Source organism: Drosophila erecta, unplaced genomic scaffold (assembly GCF_003286155.1).
Source record: "Drosophila erecta strain 14021-0224.00,06,07 unplaced genomic scaffold, DereRS2 tig00000055-arrow-pilon, whole genome shotgun sequence".
Taxonomy (NCBI): domain Eukaryota; kingdom Metazoa; phylum Arthropoda; class Insecta; order Diptera; family Drosophilidae; genus Drosophila; species Drosophila erecta.
Window position 1 is genome coordinate 13,668,171 of NW_020825200.1, and position 21,566 is coordinate 13,689,736.

Genomic DNA, 21,566 nt, shown 5'->3' on the forward strand with positions numbered 1-21,566 from the left:
ATACCCATTATATTTCATACTCATACTTTTCAGGATTATAGTTTTAATTTGCTTTATACACTTTATTTGACTAACATCATAAAAACAGTAATGTCTTAACAGAACAGCTAAAAACACGCTTCACTTTACACATTGATCAACAATATAAAATGTACAAATTTCATCATTTGATTTACAATACGGCAATACGAGCTCTGTTACACGAAATCCTTAATGTGAAATCGCTGTTTATTTAAAAACTAAATAATAATTAAGAGAGTACGTTGCGTGCGCGGCGAAGGGGGATAGTCTTGAATTAGGATTGGGATATGGATTAGGCTAAGGGCTATCCTAGCTAAAAGAAAGGGATACACATGGTACACTGCGCACGTTCGGGAGTGTAAGTAAATTCGCTTAAATTAGTTAGTTGGCGCTTGGGCCAGGGATCGGCCAGATCGGGAATACTATAAAACTAGCAATTTGAACAACAGCCACTGCGTGTACGGCATGACACTGCTCTTGGGAACTCCGAGTGGTTCCCAGCTCACGGATCACGAAACACGAGTCACGAGTCCGCGTAGACAGCGCTTTAACTAGATTACAATGTATACATATATGTATGGCACTTGTTTGGGCGATCCGCCTTAGGAGCTCTGCTCCAGACCCTTCGACTTTTCACCATCCACCTTGCGCTCCTGTGCCTCAAAGTCCACGGAACGCGGCTGGATGGGGGCGTTGTTGAACGGCTGCACCTCTCCGGATGCCCAGATGCAGTAGATCACGGCAGTGATGCACAGCACACCGAAGGCCACCCAGAACACAAGACGCCACTCCAGCAACGAGGCCTGTAAGGGAAGAACCAACTGATTAGCTAGAGGTCCACAACATCACTTTTCACTCTTCAGATCAGGTTTAGGTAATCAAAGCAAAGGTCATTGATCTATTCCTCCTACTTCCTACTGATACTCACATTTGGTGTCATCACGCCCACCAGGTACGGCGTAATCACTCCGGTGATTGCTCCAATTCCGTTTGTGATGGCCATGAGCGTTCCGGCGTAGTTCGGACTCATGTCCAGGGGACTCAGCTTCATGCCCGCATAGTAGGCGCCCATCAGGCCCATGCAGATGGTGAAGAGCACCACGACGAGGACTCGATCGCAGCCGGCGTAGGAGGCGCCCACCATGAAGATGGCGGGTCCGAAGGCGGCCAGACCCGTCATCACCTTGCGAGTGTTCGTGGTGCTCATCAGGCCAGAGCGGATCATCCAATCGGCCACAAAGCCACTGCCCACGGACACGATCCACATCATGATGTAGGGCAGCGAGGAGTACAGACCGTTGGCCTTGATCGAGAACTGGAGCACGTCGGCCATGTACTTGGGCAGATCCGTCACCATGATGTAGAAGCCCCAATCGTGACCAATCTGGGCTGCCACCAGGGCAAACATGGGCAGGTTGGTGAGGATCGCCTTCCAGGGAGTGGGGGGCAGGTCCTCGTTGCGGCTAATGGTGCCGATCTCCTTGACCAGATACTCGCGCTCGCTGGGCTTGATGAAGGGATGCGAAGTGGGATCGCTGTAGCAGAGGAAGATCTACGAGCAACAATAGTTGGGTTTAGTACAATTATTGAGTGGGGAAGTGCTTTTAAGCTTTACTTACAAAGATGGCAAACCAGACAACACCTAGGCCGCCGAAGAAGTAGAACACAAACTCCCAACCATAGGCGTCTATAAAGACTCCCGACAACATGTTGCCCATGATAGTGCCCACTTGACCACCACCCAGCACCAGAGCACCCAGCTTTCCACGTTCGTTGGCCGGAACCCAAGCAGCCAGCAGGACACTCAAAGCGGGAAAGGTGGTTCCCTCGCCCAGACCCATCAGAACTCGGGTCACAATCAGCCAGTCGGAATCACCCTTGTGGATGGCCAAGGGCGTCAGGAGGGTGAACACGGCGGTGGACAGAATGCCAAGACCCAGAGTCCATTTGCCACCGAACTTCTCGGCCAGCAGGCCGCCGGGAATGTGGGTGACAATGTAACCGATGTAGAAGGAGGACAGGATCAAGCCTTGCAGCTCCTCGGACCATTCAAAGTTGCCACCAGGCTGGAAAATAAATGATTTACGTTTTAGGTAATATATTTACGTAATAGGATCCATTCTGATAATGGTCTTCGGCGCTACTCACAGCGGATCCCACGTCGAGGTCATCGGCTGGGCAGATCGCTTCAGAATCGTCGTCCGAGGAGTTCTTCTTGACCACCAGTACGGTGATGGCCTGCGAAAGACAGACGCGCATCGTGTAGGCATTCAGGATGGCCAGGAAGCCCATGATGGCCAGGATCACTCGCTGGGGTATCACGAAATCTGCGGGCGAGAGAATGGAGATCGGTATTGACGTCAGTGGATGTCTTGGTGTACAGCGTACACTAATTAACCTGCTGGGCAACATTTGACCAAACACTGCGTCAAACATTTTACGAGCCAAACGGATTTGCGTCTCCCATATGTATATGCACATATATTGTTCAAGCAATTAACTTATTTAATTCGGTTAGCGTGCGAATAAATAGTTTGACGGGTGACTCAATTGGGTACAAATCAATTTGCGCTGATAAACTTCAAATTGCACTTGATTGCTGTGGCACTATATCAATTGGCGGAACTGCTGAACTGGCGATTTGAGTAACTTTTCAATACAAGCGATTGGGAAAGGTTTGAAAAAAGCTTACTAAATTAAATATAATACATAAAGAGCTAGTTGTTCAATGCGGAAAACTAGGTAAGTTAATGAATTGACCAAGAGTTTCAGTTTTTAAAGCTTAAACAAATTATTGGCCGCGCAGATACTAAGTAGATATTTAAACAAGCATGATGACACCAAAGTGTATTTTTTAATGCTCACGAGAGATACATTTGAAACCAGTTTACAATTTGAAAGATAGAGAAATTATGCGTAAGCAACTGCGACTCAGAGAAATAATCGTATAAAATTATAGAATATACTAGGCCTGTTCCGATTTTTAACCCCATTTGTGCTTTCACTAGACATGAATTGATGTGAAATGGTATATATTATATTTAAACATTTTAATTTAAGAACTCCCAAAACTCCGATTCCAAAAGTATCATCAAGTGATCTACGATAAACCAGCCAAATAATCAAACTCAATAAATAAATACTCTTCATAGGCGGCAATAAAGAACTTATTACGATTAAATATTCAATAAATCACTTGCTGATATACGGGGTTCGTATACTCCTAATTTTTATGCTCTTATTTATAGACTTCCAGCACGAGTTGCTTTATTGTTCATGTAGTTATTCAAAGGAATTTGAGGAACTTCCTGTCTCGTGAGGTATATGGCTTGAAAGATTGGGGTCTATATAAACGGCGCTAGGCACTCGTGTCCCTCTATTTTAATCACCAACAGACGTAGTTTATGCGATGGCCATATCGCAATCAAATTGTTAAGCGGAATTACGCCCTGATAAGGCGGAGTGCGGTAGATCTGCGATAAACATTTGGAGTACACCGTGAAGTATGCGAAATCGCTAACCGAGCACAATGACCATAACCATAAACCAATGGCGGTGCCAATTAAGTAATTTTGGGCATAAATTCATGCGGCTTCAATAATAGATGGGCTTCAATAATGGATGTCGAAGGTTGAATTGATTAAGTTCCTGGACACGCTTGGTTAACATTGACCAATTCCATTCAGATGGCATAGAAATAAACGATCTGCGATCTAACAAGAACAGCACGCAAAGCACTTGGATCTCTGGATTGCGAGTAAACAAACAGGCTGGCCTCTTGGGTAAACACAATCAGAATCCAATTCATGACAATATTATTAGATCACCCCCACAGCCGCCGACTTCTGTTGTTTTGTTGACACTTTTGTGAGCCACGATTCCCCACCTACGTCAGAAATCTTTATACATATTGTCAAGAAAGCCGCCCGCCAGTAAAAGTTAAACATTCATGTTTGCCTTTTTAATGGCATTCAAAACTCCCTTAGTTTATGAGAAATTGTTTCGCAAAAAAGCCCATCGACGTCACCCACTAACAAGTTTATTTTGCCTATAAATTAACATCAATATATCTTTGCTGGCCGCAAATTGCATTAAGCCACCGTAACTGGTCAAATTAACAATGTGTCTGTATTTGACAGGTTACTTAACCAAATTCGACACAAACATTTATTGGCGCTCACTCCACGAGTGTCAAATGAAAAATAAAATCAAGAAATAAAATATGATTACCAAGTGATAAGTTGATAAGGCCGTGTATGTAAATGGGTGCTAATCATATCGCCGCCCGTCAAGTATGCCAATATTTTCAGCCCACCAATCCACTTGATGATGGCGTTAATATATGACCCCTCTCCATCTAAGAACCACCACCCACGATAAGCCAGTTAAGAGTTCAGATTTAATCAGAGTTTAGTAACGCGACCTTATCGCGCATGTGAGTGGGAGAGCGGGCACTCACTTCTAACTAGATTTAATCGCATTAGCTAACCCCTTCTACATACACTCACTTCTTGCAAATACAACGAGCTTGTAAAGCTGACCCTTGCTACACTGATTACTCTACTGATTAGAAATAGGTTTCACAATCACAAGAATAAATTATCTCTGAAGCTCAGAGAAACTTTCCAATTAGCCAGGCAATACAATTGAACTAGTTTCAATCGTGGGAGCTCTGTTGGAATTCCAAAAAAACTAAGTACATATGTCTATTTTAAATAACAAATATGTTAATAACAATTAAATGCACATCTCATCAAACTAATTCCCTCAATAGCGAATGTGATTCCCTTCCAGCTCAGTAATAGCTCACTTTATTACCTTAAAGCTCGGCTAATAGTTAATTCTATATGAGGAAAATGACTTTTGGTTTTTTAATGTGATGGCGATGGTCACTCGTATCCGTTGCATTAATGAGAAAACGAAAACAATTCCATCTGTCCGTCCGTACTCAGATTCTGCTGACATTTCTGGGTCCGTGGCTCTTTGTCCGGCGATCGAGAATGTCTAAGAGATAGCCTCGAATGAATAACCCTCATTTCTTTTGCTTGCATTTCCGCGGTCTTGCGAAAATTATGTCAATGGGCCTGGGGGCCAGAGGGTCGTCTCTGGAGTCCGATTGCCGCATAAGAGCATATGTATATAGCAGATAGTACTGCTACCCATGCCGGACCCTTTCCATATGATAATGAGTCTTGGTGTAACTGGGACGGGCCACAAGCGATTAGTCGGGCTGATTGCCGTAGCTCAAAACTAATGCCCCATGCTGCCCCAATGCCAATCGGCTAATTTATGGCAAAATTGTAAATTTGTTAGTTCATTAGGCTAGAACTTGTGGCAAAAAAGCAGTTAGGCATCATTTAACATTTCAGCCCTTTGTTGGGAAACATTCACAACGGAGCCATATAACTCGTTGGGAAACCGAGCCATATATCATATCTTGTTAGGTAGAGCTAGTACTGCCCAAAAGCTAATTAGTTCAATAATTGCTTTTGTTGCGGTTTAGGCTTAATGCAGATACCATGATACGAATATCTTCGTCGGCTTACGTGATTTCTACCACAACATTTTATTTTCGTAAAGCTCTTACGGCTGACATACTCGTATGTCTGTATGTAGTGGTTGCCCAATCGGACGAAAGAATTCTTTATTGCATTGACCTTGCCCAAAAAAGAACAGAACAGAAAGAAAGATGGGGCGAGGAAATGGTGTGGGAGGGTATACATATATGTCTATGGGCATGGGCAGGTCCATAATCGGTTCCACAAGCCCCTAATAACTGTTAGCCCTTCAATGGTCGTAATCGAGCCGCTCGAGAACCATAATCCTACGCGAAGGTACCACCTGCCGTGCGAGATGATACCCTTTACTTTGGCGCTGCGCTGGTTGGCTGGTAAGCAGCAAGTCACATGCAAATCGTATGCAAAATATTTACCAATATTATGTGAACGCATGCCGGGAATTTCAATTTGTAGACACCCAAACAAACGTGAAATGCGAGACGCGAGGCGCAGAAGATTTGAAACAAATCGGAAGTGGCAGAGGCGTTTGTCATTGTTTTCATTTATGCACAATTCATATGGGTTTTATGTCTGTTTTTTATATCTGTTTGTTTGGTCAATGTCGGTTAACTTTAGGCGAGCACTACCACTCGAAAAGGCCCCTCACGATCGCAGGTTCAACGATCCACACAATCCGCATTCTGAATACTCCGCACGCGGCGCACGCGGCACTTCCTTATGGCCATTTGATGATGATGGTGATCGTGATGGTGATGATGATGGCGATGATGATGGAGTGACGATGGTGGTGGGGTGATAGCACTGGGATGTGGCACACTTACACCTCGAGAGGCTTATGCCCCACTGCGGCTGTTGCGTCATCTCGGGACTGTTTTGTGGCTGCGTCAACAAGCTGGCCAGTTCCTTCGCCACGGTTACGGGTTTAAGGACAACGGCGGATCCTTAATACCAACAAACGCGCACTCGGCTCTACGCTTTTTACCGCTCTTTCGGCTATCGGCGGTTTCTGTATCGGCTCTGCAGTTTTCCTTGGCGCACGCGCAATTGCGAAGGCGAAGATGCAGAGGGGAATGTGAATTGGTTGGTTTACTGTTACTGTTGGGTCAGTAGTGATTTTCGAACTCGATCTCGCACTCGAAGTCGAACTCGCAAACTGGGCTGGGTTCTAAGTCTCCAAATCGAAATCCTAAACGAATTCGAACTCGAATTCCAAACCGATCCGCGCACGCCGCCAGCCAAATTACAAATGAGAAATTATTCCCGCTGACTTTAGTTTATATTTATATGAGAGCAGATAAGCGTCGCTCCGCTGCTGCTGCGCAGCCGGCGTCTCTGCGGCAGCGGGAGTTTTTTCATATTATTTTATTTTATGTTTTTCTCTTTTTTTCGCTCGCTGTTGTTGGTTTTATTGGTTGCCGGCCAACGAACGTGTATCGCTACATTGACAAGGAGTTGACTCGTAAGACTTGCTGTACATGCTGCCACAATTGAGCACTGCGAACAAATACGTGCACCAATACAGTTTGATCATGAATTTCACTTTTGGGGATGCCAAGCAGTAAGTATTTTTATCTCAAAAAATAGCTTGTACGTAAATATTTAGTCACAAAACCCAATGCATCACTTTATTTACTTACCTATCCATTTGATATACAAAGTTTGCATAATATATACAAATCTTAATATCCATAGTGAAATATTACAACTAAAATTTGTGTAAATATTTTATAACTATAACTAGTTTAAGCTCGAAATGCAAAACACTGTGTGGAATATTATTTTAATCTGATTGCTTTCTAACTTTTAAGCTCACCAACACTTACTCTATTACTTCTTTTCTTTATACGTAGTAAAACAAAATGAAATTATTCTTTGTAATCTGTGGTTAGGAATGCAAGGAGCGTATAACTATCATTACAGATGACTGTATAAATTTGGCTTTTGAAAATATTTTAAAATCTTGCTAGTTGAAAAGCTGACGGCTTTTCTCTCTGTGCATGCCTTGTAGCACCTCATAAACGCAGTCGCTATCTTGGCAGGGTCGATCGGCGATCCAATCGCATTCTATCAGCCATCGGGCCGCCACATGCCACAACTACGCACAGCTATTGGCCAATTGAAGCCCGATTTCGATTTCGATTTCAGTTGGTATCAGCGGGCAATCGATTCTGCGCTGAATACCTCAACGGGTTTCCTCACCTGCACGCGCTCTCTTTGTGTCGCTCTATAAGCTATTGGATCGCGAATCGAAAAACGCACCTTACTATGTATGTACATGCATGTGTGCAGCCAGTTTCAGTTCAGAACTCGCGGAACCGGAATGCCCGAAACCGAAACATTGGCCAAAAGAATGGCCCAGACTGGAAGGTAGCTGCACCCAGATGCACCCAGCGAAATACGCGTCTGTCCATTGCCGATTTCCCCAATGAAACTATCGTGGTCCACGGGCTTCTTACCCAGAACTTTCCCCCAAGCATACCCTACCCTTGCAAGTAGTTACATATGTATTCACAAAATGCGAGTTGGGAATTATTGCCTTGTCTTAATATAGAATTTCCATAGAATGGGGTGTTGAGTGTTGAAAATGAAAGCACTTAGTCCTACGGAAGAGGCTTATCTTGCCATTGATATTATCTTATTTATAGAACTGAATAATCGTATTCCCACTGATTAATCGTACTTATAACTAAGTAATCAGTTCAAAGATACAAGACACAACCCCGATTAAAGTTCGGCATAACAATAGGAGCCCAGTAAAACGTGCGGTAATAAACTATTCTCGCTTTGCACACATTTTTTAAAAATAACATTTCAAGAACATTTACATTTTTTATACACGCGGCAAGGTATCTCGTCTGGATATAAAACTATATGCCTATATATACTTTAAATCCCACAAGTATGTCACAGCAGCAGCACATTTCTTTGTTCAGCCATCCAACCGAGCCACATATTAAATGAACATGTATAAAATGGGACATCGATGGCCGCAGAGTGATAGCGGAAGCACAATTCCTTATGCCACAGCCTAGCTACCCGGCTGGCTGCAGCGTAGGGTATTGCTTTAGTTTGGAATTAGTTTAGATGCAGTTTGGCTGTATTAGTTAGTCGGCTGCTTTCACCGGTTAGAGGCGGGTTGCGACTTTATGCAATGCAACTAGCTGGAAAAGAGGGGGTGGTAGTGGGCGGTGGGCGGTGGGTGGTCGCGAGAATGGGCTTCTAGCCGGGTGAACCACCTCAAACCGCCCCTGACACCTCAATGGTACGCTCGCTATTCCGAATTCATTACGGGCTCAGTTTCGATTTCAGTCGAATTCGGATGAATTGCTATACTATACGGGTGTATCTGTATCTGCATAAGTCGGAGCGCACTCGCAAACTGAAGGCTTAACCAGTTACAGATGCGGTTCAATGCAGCTTAGCTGGGTTATTAATAAGCATTCGTTGTTTCGCTTATATATTCGCATATATCTGCCGATATACTCGTATACATTTCATGGGTTTGCCTTGTGACTTGTGGAATATTTTGCGATCCGTTTCGGTGTCCCGAGGAAGTACTCGAAAAGGTGTCTCAATGAATTGTACTTAGGGCGGGATTATTGTGCGTCCGCTAAGGTTTGGCACATGCATTGTCTCCGTCATTATCGCCGGAAATATAATCCATTGCCGAGTGCTCTCCATGTAAAGCCAGAGCGAAGTGTACCCCATGTTTATCAGTTAAACTTTGCCGGCCTTATCGATGGCACACTTTGTCCAGACTCGAGATCATCCAGGTGACAACTGGGCTAGATAAGCGGCGTTCGCTGTGAATTCCAGCTTGACAGCGACATGGACTTGGACATGAACATGGACTGGGAATATTCCGCCTTTGGCTTTTTAATGAAAAGTGACAAACTTCAATTGATGTGCACCCCATCAATTAGCCGCACGCACATCGCATCCGATCCGCTTGGAACCATCCACCATCCACCATCCACCATCCATGATCCATGATCCACGATATCTGATATGCGATATGCTGATCTTCAAACTCGATCATCTCGTGTTGGCTTTATTAAGTCAGCGAAGCATGCTGCGCAAAATGATGCTACTCTGCAATTGAGATGTTTGTCCACATAAATTATACGAATATTCTGAATGTAGCCGTCGATATGGTAATGGATGGTAATACATGTTCGACGGACTCTAGAATCCAGCTTAAACTGGCTCCAAACGTCCATGACCGAAAACCCAACCAGCTTGAACTGGTAGTTTGGACGGTTGGACGGTTGGACGGATGGACCGACTTCGCCGCAGACGACCAATATAGCACTCAATATTTAACTCGCATACCAAATATTTTGCGTTATATGTATACTATACTATACTGCGAATGAATTGAAGCGGCCAGAAAGTCGTTTAATGGAATGCGACGGGCGCCGCCAAACATTATGTACATATATCAACGCAAAATTACACACTCTTTTCGAGTGACATGATAGCAGGGGAATCTCAAAATATGTGTTTTATTACGTATTAACTAAGCGGTAAATAGAATCGGATTGATCCAGAGATTTCACAGAAACAACGTGAAAAACACGATGAAACGATGCGTTTAACAGATAAGGATCGTATTTTCAACGCTTCAAGGAAATTTGCGAGTGCGCCTTGAAATGCTCCAGAATTTTCTAGTCAACTTGATCGGTCATGTCTGTGCCAATTAAAGCCTGCAAATCAAGTGAAAATTTCATCTATGAATTCCAGACAGAAACAGACCTCCAGATTGCAGAGGGTATAAGGACATAAGTCAGGAACTCTGAGTGGTGAGGAGGTATCAATCATCATCACCATATAAAGGGGGAGAAAACTAATAGTTGCGCAAATATTTTTAGCTGCCTTTATGAACGGCCACTTGAGTGGCAGGCAATTGAAGCTGGTTGAACGAATAATAGTGCTCTAGAGAATTTCTTTGGCAACAGATAGCAGCATCAGCATATGCTATCTTTATGGCAGGGATCAGCGGTAATGATGATATAATCTAAGAGTATATCAAGTTATATCCGTCGCGATAAGATATCCTTTATCTGCAGCTGATCACGCTGCCTAAACTGTGCTTAAAATGCCAAGCTCATGATATAGAATGAAGTGTTTTCTAGTCCTAAAAGGACAATTGTATTTCCGCAACTATATTCGTGTTAGCCAGTCATCGAATGAGAGCACTTTTAGACACATGCCTCTAACGAGTTTGTAACAACATAAATCATTCGAGCGAAATCTCAACGGGTGATCGACATCGGTTGGCCGGAATAGTGGGAATCGTTCGAGTAAAATGCAGCAAGTAAGCACTTAAGTAATTAAAACAGCCAACAAATAGTCGAGTCAAGCAAATGGCCGCTCTATTGACATTTCGAGGGTCATCGGCGATGCTGAGAAAACACTCGAGCTCACTGAAATAAAGCCCAGACCGCAAAACGTCACGAGACTCGAATTACTTGGCCAAATTGGAGTGGAATGGATTGGATTGCATGGAGTCGATTGTAGATCGGGCAGAGTGGTGTGGGGTTAACTGCTCGAAGGCTGAAGTCCATGGGGTCACGGGGTCATGGGGCTACGGCTATGGACCATGGGCCAGTAAGTTCTGGGTACGTTTCGTACTGTTCTAATATGGCCATATTCGAGGCGATCATAAAAACTATAAAGGAACGGGCGTAACGGGTCGGCCAGAGTTGGCTATCTTAAAGGTGCCTTTTACAATGCTACTAACCATAATATCGGCACCAATCTTTATAGCCGACAGTGACTTTATAGTGCGACTTTTGTACCAAGGCTTCAGGCAAAAGATAAGATTGGTCGCGAGAGCGCAGGCGGGAATCTCCGCGCCTCAGCCAGGGACACATGGTTCACATAGCTCCCAAATCTGCGCATGTGACATATATGATGCATCCCCCACCTGCGGCTCCCATTGATACCGATTTGTGGGCTGGAGTGGAGCACGACTTCGAGAGCTGCAAATCGCATGGGTGCGTCATTCTCAAGGGGCTTAATAACTTAATTGGCCATATCTCACTTTGATCGCCTGTCGTGTGCGCCGCTTTATAAGCTAAGGGAAAGTTTATAAGCCAAAAGCAATTGCAGCACTCGTGTCGTATACGGGTTATTTTCGTACTGCTAAAATTCCGTTTTTCCCCAAACGGGGGACTGACTGGCATTCTGCCCTGATACATGATTTAATATACAGTCAAGATGCAGCCCCTGTAAAAAGTAACCTTTTACTTGTTTGCACAACTCGTTTGAAGTGTGAAAAGTGGTCAGAACTTTTAGCAGGCAAACACATGCACATCATTTAATTGTGGCACTTTGCAAGTACCCAGCTCCACTGAGCTTCCTAACCACATCTGGACAGCTGGAACCGAAGACAAGCCTTTAACACGTGATTCGGATATTTATATGCCATGTTTATGACCTCCAGTTTGTGCGAAACGGAAGTGAGTCCGTGCAACGCATGGTGAATTTTTTGGGGGCAGACAACATGAAACTGCTGCTGTATGCCGCTTGCGAGTCAACAGGGTAATCTAAAATATATGCATGTGAAAACCAAGCATTTTGACCTTAAACTTGCTCTTTCAAGTGCCGTTCGCAAACAGGAAGAGCAGCGCGAGATGGGGAAAGTCGGTCTGCAGAGGGCGGCAACATACGAAACCGACCAACTGATAAGATTAGAATTTCGGATGAGAATGCGGTGTATTTGGCTAGGGGAGCGTGGGAATTTCCACGAGGGCAGCAAACACCAAAGATTAACCAATGAGCTTTAGGCAAATTACCTTTGTTATTCGCTTGCCTACAGCTAATAACTAGGTGTAAGCCCTTAGTTGACGCCTTAAAAAATAAATTGGTGCCTCAAGATAATTAAAACGAAAAAAAAAAATATTTTTTTTGACACCGATGAAAATAATCAGGCGCTGAAAGTTTGTTTAGCAGTTCGTTCCGTGCCGACTTAATCAATATATTTGTGCATATTTGGCTCTTCGGATTCCAAAAGTTGACTGCTGATAGCACGTCCTTTGATTACTTTGCGTTTATTATCGGTGAAGTGCTTCCCACATGCGTCGCATGCCGAGCTTACATGGAAGTTGTTGACTTCGGCTGAAAATGAACATGTGTGATCAGCAGGCCGAACACAAATACGAGTTTCTGTGGACTTGGCGTATTGCTCGAATGTTTTCTTAACAATATTTGAATATTATTCTAATACTAAGAAATAAGTATTCAAAGATGTGAGTACTGTAAGCGATTGAAATTAAGGTTTATTTAATTTTCTTACATTTATTTGCGCAACATACAAAATCGCACTTTATAGCAAGATTTATCTGTTCGTCGTTCAAACGAATCGTCGCATTTTTCCTGTCTATTCATAATAATTCACCAATAAGCAAATGAATAGCTCTTTTTCTTAGTGCTTCATAGTTTTCGTGCTTATGAAACCGAATTAATTTCGGTTATAGCCAAATTTAAATTTTCGCGCCTAGTGTTCTAAAAGTAAACGGATCTAAAATACCACTCGGTATTTTTTGTACAATTTCCAAGTGCTGGGCGCTGCGACTGGTCACATTGATGAACAGCTGACTTCCTAAGTTCGCGAAAAAAAATAGCAGCGTTCTTTGATAAGATAACAGAAAATCCTCGAAACACCCAACAAATCGAAGAGCTTAAGGCAAAAAGTCTATGGCGGAACTAGATCGAACCTCGCCCAGTCGAAAAATGTGATCGAACCGCGGTGGCAGGCAGCAGCGAATTGAAATCGCAGGATTGGCAATTGGAGCACCCACCCTATGAAAATGAGCGACAGTGAGCAGATTTGGCCAGAAATCGGAGTGGATCCGCAACATGTTTGCGAGGCGGGCGGCGATGGTAGATTCCAATTGATCTGCGACAAGGCGTGGCTGCAGTCGCTGGAGCGGAACAGGCGATTGACTCAATTTCCCAGTTGGCCACTGCTGGATCGCAGGTCCTATCCCGCTGGGCCGTTGGAGCACCCGTGGACAAGGATTTTGGTGCAAACCTATAGGAAGCAGCCGCAGTCAAGGGTGTACCCGCTGCCTAGAATCTCTGGAGATGCCCCTTCATCCGAACTGCCGCTCTCCTACTCGCAGGCAGTATCCTTTGTGGCCCATAGCAACTTCAAGCAGCTTTGGGAGGAGGCTTACAGGAAGTACAATGGCGCCCATGTTAAAATGTGCCGATCAAGCCCTGCAGCTCCCTCGTCGAAGCCACCAAGTGGCCAGGGCCAGCTACAACCGCACGATGTAGTGCTCAAAGAGCTCATCCAGCGGGTGTATCAATGTCCCGTGCTACACTGTCAGCTAGATCGTGACGGAGGTAGTGACTCATCCAATGCTACTTCGTGTGCCCCTGGCAGCTGTCATGCCAACGTTTTGCCTGCTCTGGTGGCCATTGAGTCCTCCACGCACATCAGCGTCTTCTTTTATCCTCCAGCTTTGGAATGCAGCCTGTTTGACTGCATCACCTTCAGTCCGGCTCTGTTGGGAAAGAACTACAACAAGACACTTTTTGTGATCTACCAGATCGTGCAGCTAGCGAAGCATCTCCAAGGACAGGGACTTTTTCTGGGCGATCTGCGTCTGCAGGATATTGTGCTGCGGGAGAATCTGTGGCTGCAAGTCCTTCCTCGTCTGCAGTATAATCTGCTGGACGGCGATCTGGCTGGGGAGGACATGTCGCCCCTTACGCCACTGGCCAGCGAGGATTTGGGAGAGGCGAGGGAGTCGCAGCAACCGATTCCACCCAGCAGCACCATGTTCGACCTGCGATTCGCCTACGATCCCGCCCACTTCAACTTGCGCGAGTATGCCGAGATGTGGTGCAATGGCCAGTTGTCCAATTTTGACTATCTTACTATCCTGAACAATGCGTGTGGCAGGAGTCTGACCAATGCCGCCTATCACCACATTATGCCCTGGGTCACTGACTTTAGTGGACGCGGAGGAGGCGCATGGCGGGATTTGACGAAAAGCAAGTATCGTCTGAACAAGGGCGATGTCCATTTGGATCTCATGTACGCCCATGCAAGCCAGCATGGAAGCGCAGACGGTAGTTATCAAGCAATCGGCGATCAGGCGCCTCACCACGTCTCCGACTTTCTTTCCGAGATCACCTACTTTGTATATATGGCGAGGAGAACGCCCCAGGCCATCCTCTGCGCACATGTGCGTCCCATCTGGGTGCCCGCCGAGTATCCTGTGTCCATACAGCGACTCCAGGAATGGACGCCGGACGAGTGCATCCCCGAGTTCTACTCAGATCCCATGATATTCAAGAGCATTCACGAAGACCTGCCGGATCTCGAGCTGCCTGCTTGGGCCACCTGTCCGGAGGATTTCATCTGCAAGCACCGCGAGGCCTTGGAGTCGCAGTACGTAAGCGAACGACTGCATCACTGGATTGATCTCAACTTCGGGTGAATTTTCTTTGAACTAAGTTCACTTAATTGATCCTTATTAATTTTGTTATTCCATGCTAGATACAAACTGAGTGGCAAAGCGGCTGTCAAATCAAAGAATGTTTGTCTTACCCTTGTGGACCAGCACAGGAATCTCAGCCAGCGCGGCATCGTCCAGCTCTTTGCAAGCGCACATCCTCCACGTCGATATGCGACGCCCTGGTTTAGTAAAACTGCACCCAGGCTAAGCCAGCTGTACGCCAGTCCCTCGAAGCGCCTAGCCAAAAGTACGGAAAACCTGCATGCTGAGAGTGGAACCGGATCATCCCACCTATCTCTGCGTCTTGGTGACGATGGTTCAAACGGCTCTGTTCACAGCAGCTCTGCATCCGCATCAGCTTCCAATTTCTATGCAATCACAAATTTCATTGAACTGCCGGAAAACTATAATCCAGCGCTTTTGCTACACAATCTGGAAGCTCTTGAGGCGTTTTACGCACGCACTTTCCCACAACAACGGGCATCTGCCAATCCCGAAGAGAAGATGATCAGCAGTGATCTGATGTTCGAGCAGAACTCAGCGGAACATTCGTTCACGAATCAACTGTTTGCCAGTGGTGGTGAGATGCCCCCAAAGTCTAAGAATCTCTTGAGAGAAAAAAGGAATTGTCTGCAGCATCTGTTGAATGCCAGGAAAGAGCGGGATTTGCACGTCTTGGGATGTCTCATCATTGAACTCTTCGCCATGCAACGTTTGCGACCACTTCTGATGGGAAATGGTTTGGCTGCAACCTTTGAGGCTCGACTCTCCGCCTGCCGGACGGTGGCACAGCTGCATCGTCAGGAACTTCCAAAGCCAGTGCGCCGCGTAGTGCGCCTGCTGCTTCAATTGGAGGAGCCCGGAGAGGAGGATCAAGGCTTGCCACAGCCGCCAAATCCTGCCCAGCTGTTGGAGCCCATGTTCAGCAACTTGTTGCTTCCATTTCCTAGCCACTACATGGCCGTCTATGCACTTGTCAGATCTCTACATGCATTTGAGGCTAATGCAGTGCTACTGGAGCTGCACACTCACTTCAGTTGCAAAGGAGGCAGGGAATGTGACAGATACACGGAGATGGATCGTCAGAGAGTGCTGTTTGAACGTAAGATCGCCGAGTGCAAGGTGATGTCATGCTGTGCACATGTAAAGAGGCTTCTTGAGCCCATGGCCTTTGCCTATGAGCAATTTACTCCGGTTGAGTTGCTGCTTCCGCACATTATAGACCTTTTAAGAGATGAACGCACATCGATTTTGACTGCCTGGAACTTGTTCGATCCGATTGCACAGGCACTGGGAGTGTCCCAAACCCAACAGCATCTGCTGCAACCACTGCTCAAGCTGTACGATGTGGAGAGCGTTAGTTCCCCGGACGACGGCGGCTCCAATGGCTCCACAAACAGTGGTGGCCATCTCCGCTTCTCGGCCAGCAGTTCGTTCAAGTCCCGGAAATCGGTGAAGCTTTATCACCACAGTTTCCTGCTTCGACTAATTGTTCGTTTCGGACTCCGCTGTTTTCTTCATCACTTCATAGCGCCGCTCATTGAAGCAGTTGGCGGCTACAAGGAACCGGAGCAGGGCAATGGCTACCACTATCACAGTGGCGGAAGCAGAAGGACGAGTAAAAATCTCAACTACGCCTCAGAAAACGAAACTCATCAGACAGTTGCACCAGAAGTGAAACCTGACATTGAGGAGCTGTTCACCTTCGAGGACGACCAGGACAGGGCGTCCACTCAGGACAGCAAGTCGATTGACTCCTTTGACATGCGTCCCAGCACCAGTGCTGCCAGTGCGGAGGAAGCCCGAGAATCGGATGGTTCCCCGGATAAACTGGTGATCAACGAACTCATCTATGGAGAAAGAATTTCGCCAGATAAACTGTCTTTAAGAGAGGGTCAAACGCCGCCTGTATTGGTTCCACCTCCCCTAGGACCGCGATCGCCCACCATTGAGATTCCCATGTGTCCCACTGCCGGCGGCATTCGTCGTAGTTTTCAGCTGAGCGCCATCGACTGCGATATTGGTTCCCGAAAGAGTGTGGACAGCTTTGAGCTGATCAGCCAGGCGGCGGAGCAGCTGCCTCCACCGGCGGAGGAGACGGAAGCGGAGGCATCGGACTCCCTGCAGGCATCGGTCATCTCTCGCTTATCGGAAGCCAAGGCCGTGCAGAACAACCGCATCAGTGAGATGAGTGCCGAGAGTTTGGTGTGGCTGTCGCATCGGCTGGGTCCGGTGCTCACCTCTCGGTTCATCACCAGGAACCTTCTGAAACTGCTCTCCCTGTGCTACGTGGGTCAAGAGAACCTGCTTCCGGAGGTGGACGATGGTGGTTCCAGTTTCAGTTCCAGTCCCGATGCAGCCAACCTCAATTACTTCAGCATTGCCAACGCGAGGGTCGTGGGCGACCGAAGTGCAGCTCGAGTCCTGGAGTGCCTCATGTCCATTGCGGGTGAGCTAAGCTATAGATCTTCTAATCACATTGAAAAATCATCATTTGTCCGTGTCCTTTATAGCTCTCTATGGGGAAAACTTTTTGCTGCTGCAGTACTTCCCCCACATCAGCGAACTCATTAGTCTGTGCTCCAAGCGAATAACTGGCAGCCTCGAGGGAGCCATAATCAGTTCCCTACAGCTGCTTAAGTACATGGTTCCATGTCTAACCGATGCCAGTATCATGGAGCACCTTCAGCACATAATGCTAGATGCAATCCTTCTGCCCATTCTGCGTCTTTTGAGCTCCACAAACCTTGTGATGCCCAGCGGTTATCTGGGACGCTCGCTGTTGGCGCGGAAGTTTCTGGATGCGATCTACTCTTTGAGCGTTCGCTTGGGCTCGGATATGACCCGGGAACACCTTTGTCAGCCGCTGCTCAATCCCTTTTTCCTGATCTTCAACAAGGCCTTTGGATTGCCAAATGACTTTGCCTGCGATCTCGCTAATCTTTCGCTCGTTGGTGGCGCATCGCAGCCGGAGCGTGCGCTGGAGGAGTTGAGGGATGTCTTTGGACCGGAGCTGGCACATACCGCTTATCTAACATTCCTGCGCTTCCTGGGCGAGGCCAACATGAAGAGGACGCTGAGCAACCTGGATTTCGTGCTGACCTTGTGCCACGAGCACGAGCAGCCCAATGGACAAAGCAAAACTCAACTAGCGACCAGTGTGAGTTCTGGACAAGATGTGGACTCAGTAGATGCCACCTGCGAACTGGCCGCCAACAGCTTTGGCACTCAGATCGTGGGAAACCGCCTGCAAGTGGCCAGAAACAATGTGGAACTCATCGACATGGTTGCGTACAAACTGGACCAGATGCCCAAGACTCGTCACCTAAAAGGCAACTGGTTGGCCTACTGGCGCAACGAGACGACGCGCAATGAGAAGGACAATCAGACTCTTAATCTCAAGCAAATACGCCTGCAGTCGTTTGTAGGACACACCAACTCTGTGAGAGCTATATATGCCCTGGACAATGAGAACAGTTTCATTTCCGCCTCCAAGGACAAGACGGTGAAGCTGTGGTCCCTTCGCAGCGAAGGAGATGGCCGCAAGACGAGCGCCTGCCAGTTCACTTACACGGCGCACAAGAAGTCCATTAACTCACTTGGCTTCCTGGAGTCCTTGCGATATGTGGTGTCCTGTGATTCGGGCATTCACCTGTGGGATCCGTTTATAGGAAGACCGCTTGGCATTCTGGATGCTCCTCGTCATAGTGCTGTCACAGTAGTCAAGTGTTTGCCCTCCCATTCACCGCTGGTCATTGCCGGAACAGCGGAGTCCACTGTCAAGATGGTGGATGCCCGCAGCTGTGAGTACGTGAACGAGTGGCGGGTGTGCAATGCTTCTCTGCCCAATGCTACCGTCCGATGCCTGGCTGTGGCCCCTTCCGGCAACTGGCTGGCAGCAGGACTCTCGTCCGGATGCATCGTCCAGCTGGACACGCGCACTGGCATGGTGCTGAACTCGTGGCGACCAATGGAATGTGATCTGCTGCAGCTGGCCGCTCCGAGTGATCAGTTCCTGGTGAGCTCCGCCTTGGATCATAGCCTGGCCGTCTGGCATGCCCTGGATGGCATCATGCACTACCAACTCAAGTGAGTGATGCACAGAGACGTATCAATCATATTAAGTTACTAATATCATGGTTCCTTTTAGACCTCCCCCGGAACCCGCCCATTTCCTGCAGAGTGTTGGCCCGTCGTTGGTCTATGCCACCACTGGCAACCGTGTGGGCGTCTATGCAGATGTGGCCCACTCCCACGCCTTCAGCACCATCACCAAGCTTCGCTCGGAGACATTCCGCGGTGTGCTCACCTCGCTGGCCGTGTTGCCCCTGAACCGAGCCTTCCTCGCTGGCAACGAGAGCGGAAACATTGCCCTGCTCTGCTAGAATGTTGGCATCATACCATTGTACCATACTTTGATATTTTAGTCTAGTTTATTTTATATTCCACGGCACCAAATATTATTTTAATGCAACTAACGCGGTTGGACGTCGCTAAGAAACCTACCCCGCCTAAGCCAATGAATTTATGTATCGAGGTAGCGTTTGCATTGCTATATATTTATTATACTAACGATCGCACAGGCAGTAGCTACTTTCTTCTCATACTCAAAGCTGAAATTATGCCGTGTAAAAGCATTCCAGGTCCACAGTTTATATATATTTATATCTATGCCCATACAATAGAAGACAAAATTGTATTTACAAGTAACTACTTAAGCGGAAAGAGGTAAAATATTTATATAGAGATACAGGAAAACAATAAAAATGTAAAAGCCAAATGGGTTCATTAGTATTTCGTAGTTTTAGGATACGTTATTTCGTATTTCATAAGTCAAATATTATATTATATCTCTGCAGAGCATAGGACCTTCCCAAGTTTAAGTATTACTGAACGGAAGCACTTTGCCAAGAATGCCAAGATGATTGAATGCATCGGGAAGAGTTTATAGCCGATAACGACCGTACTTCGCAGTCGTAACCCTGAAACCAGTTTGCGGGACGCAATCTGAATGATTTGCTCGTTCAATTTTCGCTGTGCTTCTCCACTCGATTTCCTTGCCTTCGCATCGCCTTGAGCTGGGCCAATGAACCTGCTGGGAGCAGCAGCAAACGCAGCAACATCCCAGCAACAGCGGACATTGCATCCGACGGGTTGAGATCTCCAGGGCCTGGACGGGATGGAGGGCCAGCGGGAGTATCTGGGAGATCGTCCATTCGAAGGCGTTGCATTTATTTTTGGGCGACGGCGATGGCGATGGTGATGCGGAGATGGGGACGTCGTCGTCGTCGACGTCTCTTTATGGCAACTTTTTTGCATTGGCATTCTGTTGTGCTGCTGCTGTTGTCGCTGCACTTTTGCGAAGTCTGGAGTCAGGGCGACTTGTGCGTGAGGCAATGATTCTGGGCGCTTGTTACAATGAGGATTTACAGAGGACAATAGTGCGTCTAACTCCAGCAGCTCCACTGCCACCCACTTTCGGCCAGTGGGAGTGGAACACTCACGGCAAGTTGGCTCCGTCTTACGAAGCTGGACGAGATTGGGGTCTTCCAGTCGAGCGGTGTAACCTTGAATTTAAGGAGTCGCATCGATGGAGTGCGTAATCTGGAGAGGGGTTATTGAGCCCTCCTCCCCACCAAAGCATCTCCTTCACTCCTGCACTCGATGGAACCAACTAGTTGGGCAGTTGGTAGTGGTTCGCCATATGTTGCCCAGCAGGTCTTTCTCACTGCAAGACTGTGCTCAAGTAATGCACTTTAGGTTGGCAAGCTACTAAGAAATTATTTTCAGTGTGCGTATACCCACAGTCCTTGCCCATTTCGTACTCAGATTTTACCTCATCAAGGTATCTAGATACATATGTATACACTTAGTAATAAGTAATACTTTTTTATATTAGGTATAACTTTGATACTTAGTAATAATATTTTGTTTCTGCCCAGTTGATTGATACAATGACAACTAGATAAAGATTATGAATATAAAATACTATTTTTTACTCTTTGTTTATTGGCCAAGTTTTAATGTATACCTCATGTTACATATGGTACATAGAAGTATTTATTCTTATATGCGTAGATAATGATTTTCAATTAATGGTTCTATGTGGGTCATTTAGAGGCCACTCAAGGTCTCGAATATCAAACTCAGTCGTTGTGTCCTCTAACTTATAAATAAAGTATAAACAATTGCCATTCAGCTAGTCCATTGACCCGCCCACTGAAGGTCGCGATGCGCCATATGTATGTACAAAAAAAACACTGCGAGCGGAAAGCCAGCCACCCTGCTTATAAGCCATACACCATACATATGACCATAACATAAGCCACCAGCCATAACGTCATAATCACGAGTAGAGGAGAACGGAGGCAAAAGTAACACAAATGCCAGCGGCACGCCACGAAACTATGTGGGGAATTCGAAATTTGTGAGAATCGCGCTGCATGAAATTTCACTCAGCTGCCCGAACAGGCAAGCAGCGCAAAAAGCAGACGGCTCGTTATGTTAGGAATGCCATTGGGCCGTGGAACGCCCGACCAGGGTTGCCGTG

At 46.5% G+C, this 21,566-nt stretch overlaps 2 protein-coding genes across 4 annotated transcripts; one reads left to right on the forward strand and one right to left on the reverse strand.

Moving 5' to 3' along the window:
* Positions 1–35: 35 nt before the first annotated feature.
* Positions 36–6,799, reverse strand: LOC6541140 (putative inorganic phosphate cotransporter). Of its 3 annotated transcripts, none has more exons than XM_026979022.1 (5): positions 6,362–6,799; positions 2,170–2,348; positions 1,641–2,087; positions 950–1,573; positions 36–824 (listed from the first exon to the last, which is right to left on the reverse strand). In XM_026979022.1, exons 1-5 carry the CDS (start codon positions 6,399–6,401, stop codon positions 624–626), a joined length of 1,491 nt encoding a protein of 496 aa, XP_026834823.1. In that variant the 5' UTR covers positions 6,402–6,799; the 3' UTR covers positions 36–623. The 3 variants fall into 3 exon arrangements, with proteins under 3 accessions (XP_026834823.1, XP_026834824.1, XP_026834825.1); XM_026979023.1 differs by having other exon boundaries at positions 5,954–6,799; XM_026979024.1 differs by lacking the exon at positions 6,362–6,799 and adding an exon at positions 2,420–2,493.
* Positions 6,800–13,117: 6,318 nt separating this feature from the next.
* Positions 13,118–19,792, forward strand: LOC6541115 (WD repeat-containing protein 81). Its single transcript, XM_001969747.3, has 4 exons — positions 13,118–14,994; positions 15,058–17,465; positions 17,530–19,105; positions 19,167–19,792. The coding sequence occupies exons 1-4, from the start codon at positions 13,349–13,351 to the stop codon at positions 19,399–19,401; spliced, it is 5,865 nt and encodes a 1,954-aa protein (XP_001969783.2). The 5' UTR covers positions 13,118–13,348; the 3' UTR covers positions 19,402–19,792.
* The last annotated feature ends 1,774 nt before the right edge of the window (positions 19,793–21,566 follow it).